Here is a 12,815-nt window from a genome sequence, read left to right as displayed (position 1 = left end):
GGTGTTGCAACATGTTAGATCTCTGAAAGTATCCAGGGTACACTTCTAAAAATAAGTGAAAATGGTGGCTTACCAAAGTATGATTTGAGTTTCTTGGACCCTCTGCATGAAATGTGAACTTTGGGGATGCTGATCACAAGTTAAATTTGCTTTTTAAAACTGGGTATACAGTTGATGGATGTCAAATGATAAACGAACCCTTAATGATGAAACGGTCTTTTAAGTTTTAGTTGTTCATGTTTGCTTTTTTCTTTAACCTGATTCAAATAGTTGTAATATGTACTTTTTGTTGATAAAGAAAACTGGGCGTTGTTTTTGGTATAAATTCATTTTCTGTCTCATGGGCCTGAGAGCTCTGCAAGTCTTGTGTGGGCCTTCATTTTATCCTGAGACATGTGGGAACGTTAGATTACTTAAGATTGCTTGAGATTGCTGTGTCAATCAAACTAAGTAATACTACAAAATAAAAATTTACAAAGAATTGAGAGATGATAGGTAAAGTTTTCTGAAGGAACAGCAAATATAGGACATACTGTGTTTCACAGGAGAAGAGGTTATGATTGCTTTGTGAAGAAATAATTCATACAATTTAGTCAGATTTCTATTTTTCTGCATTCTAATGAATGATAGAATGTTAATTTTCAGACTTTTTAGATTTCAATTCTAATGGATTGACTATAGAAGAAGTGATTGTAATCAACACAAAGAATATACGGGCTACAGAGGAAAAACCACAGATTCATGAATGAAAGCAGATTTGTATATGTTTTGAAAATTTATAATAGAGAAATGTTCTCATGGATGTATCTATGATTAACCTTTTATAGATCAGATGATCCCATCAGAATCCAAACAAAAGGACAATGAAGAAAATTCTTGGGATCTAGAGGTACTATGTATTATCAGTGTTTTCTTAATATTAGTATTGTATGATATGAAAACACAAAATCAGAGGCTTAGACTTTATTTTCTCACTTCTGCATATGTCATCCCCAAATTATTTTTGGTATTTTTCAGAATACGCTTCATAGAGAATCTATGTGCTAAGTAGGTTACTACTTTATAGTGAAATTCTGCTAATTTGTAGGATTAATTTAAGAAGCTAGTGTGGTATAGTATAAAAAATAAGGCTTAGAAGTCACTAGCAATTCACATGGGATCTGAAGTACGTTTGTCTAAAAGCGGAAGAATTATACTGAGTCCAGTTATGGGCAAATATATGATTCTGTGATTTATCTAGATGTACAAAAGTTCTAATTGGATTCATAGACAGTTTAAACTGCAGTATTGTAAAAGCTGGGACCTGAAAAGTTAATGGCTGGGACTTTAACATATTGACATATCTTTATTGTTCAGTATAGAGCTGAGGAACATTTCAAGAAAAAGACAAGTCTGAGGAATAGGAAACCTGGTGTGACTATAATAACAAGAGTATTGGTTGACTAGTCTTTTAAAAAATATAAATTATTTTCACAAATAGAACTCCTTGAGTCCCTTTGTGGCAGTCAAGCTGCAGCAGCGTGAGCGTCAAATAATAGTGATGTATTTTAAGGTCACAGCTGTGGAAAGACATAGAAAGTATCTGACCTCTTACAAACAAGCAGCTGCTGCCTGGTGGTAACAGCAAAGGGTGGAAGTCAACAGACAGGTAGATTTTATCTGATTTGTCATTAGACAAAAAAACTCTAATATTTGTTTCTTTCATTTAAACATAACATAATTTTTTCCTTACTGCATTTATATTCTATTCAGGCACTTTTTTTGTCAGCATAGATATGTCAAAAACATGTTGCTGAATTTAGGCCCCTGTTTACCAAAATAAAGCAGCTTTTCAACATTCTGTGCATATATTATATGACGGACTCTAAAAGTTCTCTTCATGACATGCATCATTTTTAACACTAAATAATTCTATAATTATGAATATTTTAAATGTTAAATCTGGCCTTCAAATGTTTAATATTTTAAATGTTTAATATTTTAAATGTATAATGGCAAGTAGCAAGTGTGTTGTATTTTGTTTGAAAAGTCATATTTAGTTTTGATGAGGACTACAACGTAAGTTAGATATTTTTAAGAGAGATACTTTTTGAAATATGCAAGAGTGAATTTTTTCATGAATGTGATTTCTTTCTACTGCTCAGTAACCAAGTTAATGGCTGCATGAATGTAAAGATAAGCTTGACGTAGAGAGAGTTAAATGAGGATTTCTGTCAAAATGTTTTGATTCTCTATGTGTCTGCTCTTTCGTCAAATTGGTTGTAAAGTAGGAAATTGTGTTTTTAAAAAAGATTTTAATAAGGAATTTTGATACTCTTCATTATTAGGATTTTTCCATTTAAATTATTTATTGATATTACTTTTAACAGAGTGACTGTGAGACTGTTTCACAGAAGGATGTGTGTTTACCCAAGGCTACACCTCAAAAAGAACTCCATACGCTAAGTGGAAAATTAGAAGGTAAGAACCATTTTTTATTGAAAAAGTCATTTGACCAAATATTTCTCTAAACTGATGAGGAAGGATATCCTCTAATAGCCAAAGAAAATTACCTCCTAAATGCAAAGCACAGAAAAAAAGAGAAGTGAAAGTTGAATGGAGATAAGTTATACGTCTTATCAGGTGTTAGCAACAGACTATATTGAGAGTGCTGAAACGGAGCTGAATTACTAGTTTGAATTCAAAATATTCCAAGACCTGAGGAAAATGAGAAAAAAAGAAAGAAGAAAGTAGTAAAAGAGGAAATGAAGACTGAGAAAGTAGAGCGTACAGAGAGTACATGAAGGAACAAGAAGCAGGTTTATATAATGGAGGATGATGAAATGATTCTTTACAAAAAGATGGGGTATGGTTAGAAATTTGGGAAGAATAAAAAGTGACCTTCTCGTATCAAAATATACCACAGAATTACAGCAAAGGTATTCTGATTTTTCCTATCTTTCTCACTGGTGGGAAGCCATTAGGGATGGAAGCACCTGACCATGGAGAGCTGTGTTCTATTTGCAATAGGTGAGAGTAAGCATATATGCACGGCCACACATGTATATAATTTATCATATGCACTCCATATAGACCAGAAGTTTTCATAGAAAATCAGCTGAGAACCTTGTTAACAATTCACACTGTGATTCAGCCGACTTGGAATTCTGCATTTTTAGTAAGTTCTCAGGTGATGCTGATGATGGTGGTCCTTGGACCTTGCTCTGAGTTATTTTTGATATAAATTCATTTTCTGTCTCATGGGTTTGAGAGCTCCTCAAGTCTTGTGTGGGCCCTGATTTTTATCTTATAACATGTGGGAACGTTAGATCACTTAAGGCAACTATTGTTTCCTATACATTTCTGATGTTTCTCCAAGGTGTCACAAGGTGACTCTGAATATATTGCTGCATTAGAGAAGAACTATGTCATTGTAATTAAAGCAGTTCTTAATTTATATGCAATAAAAGTTTTTTAAGCTTATCTTCCTAAAACATATACACAGTCAAAACACACCCAATATGCTGTCATGGCATATTGAAATGTAAAAGGGTTGGACATATAGTTTACTAACATCAAGAAGTTAATATCTCTAAGAAATCTTATTTGGTGATGAATCATCTCTTTTGGAAAACTTTGTAATAGAGATTGCTGACTCAATCATGCTAAGTAATACTACAAAATAAAAATTTACAGAGAAATGAGAGATGATAGGTAAAGTTTTCTGAATGAACAGCAAATATAGGACATACAGTGTTTCACGGGAGAAGAGGGTATGACTGCTTTGTGAAGAAATAATTCATACAAGTTTGTCAAATTTCTATTTTTCTGCAATCTAATGAATGATATAATGTTAAGTTTCAGACTTTTTAGATTTCAATTCTAATAGATTGACTATAGAAGTAGTGATTGAATAGATAAAAAGAATATACAGGCTGCAGAGGAAAAACCACAGATGCGTGAATGAAAGATTTATATATGTTTTCAAAATTTATAGTAGAGAAATGTCCTCATGAATATATCTGTCATTTAACTTTTATAGATCAGATGATCCCATCAGAAACCAAACAAAAGGATGAAGAAGAAAATTCTTGGGATTTAGAGGTACTATGTATTACCAATGTTTTTTTAATATTAGTATTGCATGATATGAAAACATAAAACCAGAGGCTTAGATTTTATTTTCTCACTTCTGCATATGTCACCCCCAAATTATTTTTGATGTTTTTCGGGTTATGCTTAATAGAGAATTTATGTGCTAGGTAGATTACTGCTTCATAGTGAATTTTTTTGAAGAAGATTTTAATTAGGAAATTTTGATACTTGCTATTATTAGGATTTTTCCATTGAAATTGTTTACTGATATTGCTTTTAACAGAGTGTCCGTGAGACTGTTTCACAGAAGGGTGTGTGTTTACCCAAGGCTACACCTCAAAAAGAACTCCATACGATAAGTGGAAAATTAGAAGGTAAGAACCATTTTTTATTTAAAGAGTCATTTGACCAAATATTTCTCTAAACTGATGAGGAAGGATATCCTCTAATAGCCAAAGAAAATTACCTCCTAAATGCAAAGCACAGAAAAAAAGAGAAGTGAAATGGTGATTTGTTATACATCTTATCAGCTCTAGGCAACAGACTATATTGAGAGTGCTGAAAAGGAGGTGAATTATTAGTTTGAATTCAAAATATTCCAAGAGCTGAGGACAATGAGAAAATAAGAAAGAAGAAAGTAGTAAAAGAGGAAATGAAGACTGAGAAAGACAGAGCGTACAGAGAGTATATGAAGGAACAAGAAACAGGTTTATGTAATGGAGGATGATAAAATAAAGTGATTATTTACGAGAAGATCGGGTAATGTTAGAAATTGGGAAGAATATAAATTGAACTTCTCGTACAAAAGTTTAGCAGAGAATTACAGCAAAGGAATTCTGACACTTCCTGTCTTTCTCACTGGTGGGAAGCCATTAGGGATGAAAACACCTGACCATGGAGAGCTGCGTTCTATTTGCAGTAGGTGAGACTAAGCATATATGCACGGCCACACATGTATATAATTTGTCATATACACTTTGTATAGACCAGAAGTTTTCATAGAAAATCAGCTTAAAACCTTGTTAACAATTCACACTGTGATTCAGCCAACTTGGGATTCTGCATTTTTCATAAGTTCTCTGGCGATGCTGATGCTGGTGGTCCTTGGACCTTGCTCTGAGTTATTTTTGATGTAAATTCATTTTCTGTCTCAAGGGCCTGAGAACTCCTCAAGTTTTCTATGGGCCTTGATTTTTATCCTATAACATGTGGGAACATTAGGTTACTTAAGGCAATTATTGTTTCCTATACATTTCTGATGTTTCTCTAAGGTGTCACAAGCGAACTCTGAAGATATTGCTGCTTTAGGGAAGAACTGTATCTTTGTAATTAAAGCAGTTCTTAATTTATATGCAATAAAAGTATTTTTAACTTATCTTCCTAAAACATAAACAAAGCCAAAACATGCCCAATAGGCTGTCATGGTGTATTGAAATGTAAAAACGTTGGACATATAGTTTACTAACATCAAAAAGTTAATATCCCTAAAAAGTCTTATTCGTTGATAAATGATATTTTTTGACGAACTGTGTAATAAAGACTGCTGAGTCAATCGAGCTAAGATATACTACACAATAAAAATTTACAAAGAAATGAGAGATGATAGGTAAAGTTTTCTGAATGAACAGCCAATAAAAGACATACAGTGTTTCACGGGAGAAGAGGGTATGACTGCTTTGTGAGGAAATAATTGATACAAGGTAGTCAAATTTCTATTTTTCTGCATTCTAATAAATGATATAATGTTAATTTTCAGATGTTTTAGATTTCAATTCTAATGGATTGACTATAGAAGTAGTGATTGTAATCAATAAAAGGAGTATACGGGCTACGGAGGAAAAACCACAGATTCGTGAATGAAAAATTTGTATTTGTTTTTAAAATTTATAGTAGAGAAATATTCTCATCAATATATCTGTGATTAACTTTTTATAGGTCAGATGATCCCATCAGAATCCAAACAAAAGGACGAAGAAGAAAATTCTTGGGATTTAGAGGTACTATGTGTTATCAATGTTTTTTAAATATTAGTATTGCATGATATGAAAACATAAATTCAGAGGCTTAGATTTTATCTTCTCACCTCTGCATATGTCACCCCCAAGTTATTTTTGATATTTTTCAGGATACACTTAATACACTTTCAGAATACCTAATCTATGTGCTAGGTAGATTATTGCATCATAGTGAAATTTTTTTAAAAAGATTTTGATTAGGAAATTTTGGTACTTTTCATTATTAGGATTTTTCCATTGATACTGTTTATTGATATCACTTTTAACAGAGTGACCGTGAGACTGTTTCACAGAAGGATGTGTGTTTACCCAAGGCTACACCTCAAAAAGAATTCCATACGATAAGTGGAAAATTAGAAAGTAAGAACCATTTTTTATTTAAAGAGTCATTTGACCAAATATTTCTCTAAACTGATGAGGAAGGATATCCTCTAATAACCAAAGAAAATTATCTCTTAAATGCAAAACATGGAAAAAAAGAGAAGTGAAATGGTGAAAAGTTATACGTCTTATCAGGTGTTGGTAACAGACTATATTGAGAGTGCTGAAAAGGAGGTGAATTATTAGTTTGAATTCACGATATTCCAAGACCTGAGGAAAATAAGAAAATAAGAAAGAAGAAAGTAGTAAAAGAGGAAATGAAGACTGAGAAAGACAGAGTGTACAGAGAATACATGAAGGAACAGGAAGCATGGTTATATAATGGAGGATAATAAAAAATATGATTCTTTACGAGTAGATTGGATACGGTTAGAAATTTGCGAAGAATATAAACGGACCTTCCAGTACTGAAATTTACCAGAGAATAACAGCAAAAGTATTCTGACTCTTCCTGTCTTTCTCACTGGTGGGAAGCCATTAGGGATGCAAACACCGGACCATGGAGAGTTGTGTTCTATTTGCAATAGGTGAGACTAAGCGTATATGCACGGCCATACATGTATATAATTTGTCATATACACTCCATATAGACCAGAAGTTTTCATAGAAAATCAGCTGAGAACCTTGTTAACAATTCACACTGTGATTCAGCCGACTTGGGATTCTGCATTTTTAATAAGTTCTCAGACGATGCTGATGCGGATGGTCCTTGGATTTGCTCTGAGTTATTTTTGGTACAAATTCATTTTCTGTCTCATGGGCCTGAGAGCTCAAGTCTTGTGTGGGCCTTGATTTTTATCCTATAATATGTGGGAACATTAGGTTACTTAAGGCAATTACTGTTTCCTATACATTTCTGATGTTTCTCCAAGGTGTCACAACCTGACTCTGAAGGTATTGCTGCATTAGGGAAGAATTGTGTCGTTGTAATTAAAGCAGTTCTTAATTTATATGCAATAAAAGATTTTTAAGCTTATATTCCTAAAACATATACACAGCCAAAACATGCACAATATGCTATCATGGCATATTGAAATGTAAAAGGGTTGGACATATAGTTTACTAACATAAAAAAGTTAATATTCCTAAAAAACCTTATTCGTTGATAAATCATCTTTTTTGTCGAACCGTGTAATAGAGATTGCTGAGTCAATTGAGCTAAGACATACTACAAAATAAAAATTTACAAAGAAATGAGAGATGATAGGTAATAGAAAAGTTTTCTGAATGAGCAGCAAATATAGGACATACAGTGTTTCATGGGAGAAGAGGGTATGACTGCTTTGTGAGGAAATACTTCATGCAAGTTAGTCAGTTTTCTATTTTTCTGCATTCTAATGAATGATATAATGTTAATTTTCAGACACTCAGATTTCAACTCTGATGGATTGACTACAGAAGTAGTGATTGTAATCGATAAAAAGAATATACGGGCTACAGAGGAAAAACCATAGATTAATTAATGAAAGAATTGTATATGTTTTTAAAATTTATAGTAGAGAAATGTTCTCATGAATGTATCTGTTATTAACCTTTTATAGATCAGATTATCCCATCAGAAACCAAACAAAAGGAAGAGGAAGAAAATTCTTGGGATTTAGAGGTACTGTGTATTATCAGTTTTTTTTTTATATTAGTATTGCATGATATGAAATAGAGGCTTAGACTTTATCTTCTCACGTCTGCGTATGCCACCCCAATTATTTTTGATATTTTTCAGGATACACTTCATAGAAAATCTATGTGCTAGGTAGATTACTGCCTCATAGTGAAATTTTTTTTAAAAGATTTTAATTAGGAAATTTTGATACTCTTCATTATTAGGATTTTTCCACTGAAATTATTTATTGATATTACTTTTAACAGAGTGACCATGAGACTGTTTCACAGAAGGATGTGTGTTTACCCAAGGCTACACCTCAAAAAGAATTCCGTACGATAAGTGGAAAATTAGAAGGTAAGAACCATTTTTTATTGAAAAAGTCATTTGACCAAATATTTCTCTAAACTGATGAGGAAGGATATCCTCTAATAGCCAAAGAAAATTACCTCCTAAATGCAAAGCACAGAAAAAAAGAGAAGTGAAATGGTGAAAAGTTATACGTCTTATCAGGTGTTGGCAACAGACTATATTGAGAGTGCTGAAACGGAGCTGAATTACTAGTTTGAATTCAAGATATTCCAAGACCTGAGGAAAATAAGAAAACAAGAAAGAAGAAAGTAGTAAAAGAGGAAATGAAGACTGAGAGAGACAGAGTGTACAGAGAGTACATGAAGGAACAGGAAGCATGTTTATATAATGGAGGATGATAAAATGAAATGATTCTTTACAAAGAGATTGGGTATGGTTAGAAATTTGGGAAGAATAAAAAGTGACCTTCTAGTACCAAAATTTACCAGGGAATTACAGCAAAGGTATTCTGATTCTTCCTGTATTTCTCACTGGTGGGAAGCCATTAGGGATGGAAGCACTTGACCATGGAGAACTGTGTTCTATTTGCAGTAGGTGAGAGTAAGCATATGTGCACGGCCACACATGTATATAATTTGTCATATACAATCCGTATGTACCAGAAGTTTTCATAGAAGATCAGCTGGAAACCTTGTTAACAATTCACACTGTGATTCAGCCAACTTGGGATTCTGCATTTTTAGTAAGTTCTCAGGCGATGCTGATGCTGGTGGTCCTTGGACCTTGCTCTGAGTAGCAAGAGGAGAGGCCATTCTTGGGAAAAATGTGGAAGAGGAGCAATTGGGTAGAAGGTTGCAGTGAAAAAGGGTCAGGGGAAAGGATTATGTTGATCTTATTTTTGAGTGTGTTTTGAGCCAGAGGTGAAGAAGGAAGGGGCAACACAATAGAAATTATAGAAGGAAGATATTACCACTAAACAAAGAGAAAGGAAAGAGTGGGGAAAAGAAGTTTAACAGGTGTTGAATGGGAAGAATCAAGAGCACAAGTCTAGAGATTATTTTTACTAAAGAGGAGAGATTGTGAGACAGGAAGCAGGGGACAAGAGAGAAGTCAGCTAGATTATTTTGGATTTTCTATGAAGGAAAATTGAGTGAACTCACTTCAGAAGCATTTAGAATATTTTTACTGCAGAATGTTAGAGTGTTGGTGCACCAGAGACGACTGGAATCATGAGGGTTAGTAGAATTGGACTAAACCTCCGGGTCTCATTAATTTTCTTTATTAATATGAGGCATCAAATATATATATGTATATATTTTGTTGATATTTGCAATTTGAATAAGAGATGCTTGAATGTAAGAACCTTGGCTTGGCTTTATTTTTAAGGAAGCAAATTGTGTTGGTAAAATTGCCATTTTATAAAAATTCATTAGAGAATAACATGATAGACCAAGCCAGACTAATTTAAGAAACCATAAAATTCTGAATTTATGACTTGAATACTTAAGTTATTGTTATTCATAGGTATTATGCTGATTTTTACATAGAAAATGTTATTAATATTTAACAAGTCTGTTGCAAATAAATTAAAAACAAATATATCAATATTGAAAGCTTATTAAATTTGCTATTCTTGATGAGGTTTGTACATTTTCCTCCATGAGTGGATCAAGAAATACTGAGATGGCTAAGCTATAAATTACAAAAATGTTGGCATACTATTATACCATATGGGTATGAAAATCAATGAATATTTATATTTAGTATTATGCCATAAGTATATATCCAAACTGATTAATTCATAACATTTTCACTGATGAGATGTTAATTCTACATTCAGCTGAACTCTCATTCAAACTGTGTACTTTCTCAATGACAGGGCATATTAAAGAACATGATGAATGTTTTTAATGTAATGATATAAATTATTACTATTACTATTATTATTATTATTGAGATGGAGTCTCCGCTCTGTCGCCCAGGCTGGAGTGCAGTGGCCGGATCTAGGCTCACTGCAAGCTCCGCCTCCCGGGTTTACGCCATTCTCCTGCCTCAGCCTCCCGAGTAGCTGGGACTACAGGCGCCCGCCACCTCGCGCAGCTAGTTTTTTGTATTTTTTAGTAGAAACGGGGTTTCACCGGGTTAGCCAGGGTGGTCTCGATCTCCTGACCTCGTGATCCTCCCACCTCGCCCTCCCAAAGTGCTGGGATTACAGGCTTGAGCCACCGCGCCCGGCGATATAAATTATTATAATGTATTGCATTAAAGACACCTGGTGTAGCATTCAACGTTCAGCTTTTGCATTTATTTTCTCAGTGTCATGATTTGCTCCTCTGATTCAAGATCACTTCTCTCCTCATCACTGAGCATATGCATATTGGTATTAACACTTTTTGCAAAAATTATACATAAATGGTTGTACAATGTTCTTGTCATTCTATAGCAACTTTTTATTTTTTGTTCAGCGATTAGCTCATTTTTCATTTATTTTAAGATTTCAGGCTGTGCGCATTGGCTGACGCTTGTAATCCCAGCACATTGGGAGGCTGAGGTGGGCGGATCACGAAGTCAGGAGATCGAGACCATCCTGGCTAACATGGTGAAACCCCATCTCTAGTAAAAATACAAAAAATTAGCCGGGCATAGTGGTGGGCGCCTGTAGTCCCAACTATTCGGGAGGCTGAGGCAGGAGAATGGCGTGAACCCAGGAGGCATGGCTTGCAGTGAGCCCAGACTGCAGCACTGCACTCCAGCCTGGGCCACAGGGCAAGACTCCATCTAAAAAAAAAGAAAAAAAATTCATAGTGTGCATTTTTACTTTGCACCACATTTAATTAGACTCTCTTCATGGTGACTAAAAAGCAACGTAAATATAATTACAGGTGTTAACAAGCCTTTGTTAAAGTGTATGTCCTACTTCATGCTATATTAGAAATTAAAAGTGAAGTACTCAAAATACAAGTATGCACAGCCATACATTTCAATAGCCGTTATAAATGTGGCTCACTAATCTTTAGAGCGATGCCATGTGACCTGTCCTGACTCTAAAAACTCCAGTGTACCCCCTTATAAAAATAAAAGTAACAAAAAAATAACTAAGGTAGTATTTCCCTACCTGGTTCCTCTGCATGGATTTTGAACTTCAGGGATTATCAGATCACCATTTAGAACCAGTTTTCAACCATACATGGGATTCTTAAGTGCCAAGTGATAAATGGTTCCTTGATGATGAGCTAGCCCTTAATATTTCATCTCTTTGTGTTTTGCTTTTTTATCTTGTGTTAGAAAGTTTAAAGACAGCTATTGTCTTTATAAGGGAAAATATTTTGGTTACATATTCATTTCCTGTCTCATGACACTCTGCTTTCTTTGCACTTAGTGAGGATGTACATTTATCAAATTTTTACCTAAAACAAGCAGATGAATTAATGGTATCATTTCTTATATATGAATTTCTAAGGTTTCTTCACTGCTTCAGAAGTAAATTTTAAAGATATTAATGAATCGAGAAGGACCTTCTCATTGTAATTAAAGCAGGTTTTTGTTTAAAGTGTATTGAATACAATTTTAAGCACTTTTTTTCTAAAACACATACATGCAATATGGTCATGCATATTTAGCCTTCAAATGGGTAGACATAAATTTTGTGTGTTTTAGAGAGTTTATATCCCTGAAGTGTCTTAATTATTGATCAATTATCTCTCAATGAAAACCACATATGTAGTTGGTATTTCTAAATGTACTAAAGTGTGTCATACTGAAAAAATAAAAAAGTAGAGAAAAATGAGAGATTAAACATGTTTTATTCATATTATTTGATGAAATGAGATATATTTCTATATCAAAGAGATGTCTGCTTTTTCTTGAAGCTAAGTTTTCTATAAGAATTTTTTCATAACAGTAGTTTAACGACTCACATGGTAGAACAGATAGAATTAGTTTTAGAAACAAAACAATTGTAATATTCATTCCTTGACACTAAAACTGTTATTTTCAATAACCATTATTCTAACATTGAAATACACAGGTTAATGATATGTAAAAAGCCTCTGGAAATTTACTTCTAGTTTTTGATACTTTCTTTTTTTTTTTTTCTTTTGAACTTTGGACCTTATTTTATTTCTTTATGATTATTATTATTATTATTATTATTATTATTATACTTTGAGTTCTAGGGTACATGTGCATTAGAATTCTTTTTTTTTCTTTTATTGAGACAGTGTCTTGCTCTGTCATCCAGGCTGGTGTGCAGTTTCATGATCTTGGCTCAGTGCAACCTCTGCCTCCTGGGTTCAAGTGATTCTCGTACCTCAGACTCCCATGTAGCTGGGAATACAGGCATGTGCCACCATACCTGGCTGATTTTTGTATTTTTAGTGGAGACTGGGTTTCGCTATTTTGTCCAGGCTGGTTTAGAACTCCTGGCCTCAAGA

General features: G+C 33.7%; 1 protein-coding gene and 1 long non-coding RNA gene across 4 annotated transcripts in view; one reads left to right on the top strand and one right to left on the bottom strand.

The window, feature by feature from the left end:
• LOC119622954 (uncharacterized) overlaps window positions 1-12,815 on the top strand; it is a 119,282-nt gene that overhangs the window by 52,659 nt on the left and 53,808 nt on the right. The window contains 8 exon segments of the mRNA XM_073018942.1: window positions 828-889; window positions 2,370-2,460; window positions 4,022-4,083; window positions 4,358-4,448; window positions 6,010-6,071; window positions 6,359-6,449; window positions 8,012-8,073; window positions 8,337-8,427. Coding sequence (XP_072875043.1) covers window positions 828-889; window positions 2,370-2,460; window positions 4,022-4,083; window positions 4,358-4,448; window positions 6,010-6,071; window positions 6,359-6,449; window positions 8,012-8,073; window positions 8,337-8,427 — 612 coding nt within the window.
• LOC140712387 (uncharacterized) overlaps window positions 1-12,815 on the bottom strand; it is a 58,526-nt gene that overhangs the window by 40,558 nt on the left and 5,153 nt on the right. Inside the window, exon 1 of one of the 3 annotated variants that reach the window (XR_012093961.1) lies at window positions 11,498-11,626. The exons of the other annotated variants lie outside the window; for them this stretch is intronic. This is a non-coding gene — a long non-coding RNA (uncharacterized lncRNA). Of the gene's footprint in view, window positions 1-11,497; window positions 11,627-12,815 lie in introns of those variants that run through there. 3 annotated transcript variants of the gene reach the window in all.

This window comes from Chlorocebus sabaeus, chromosome 9 (assembly GCF_047675955.1).
Source record: "Chlorocebus sabaeus isolate Y175 chromosome 9, mChlSab1.0.hap1, whole genome shotgun sequence".
Taxonomy (NCBI): Eukaryota; Metazoa; Chordata; class Mammalia; order Primates; family Cercopithecidae; genus Chlorocebus; species Chlorocebus sabaeus.
Note: the sequence above shows the minus strand (reverse complement) of the source record. Positions and strands in the feature narration are given on the sequence as shown.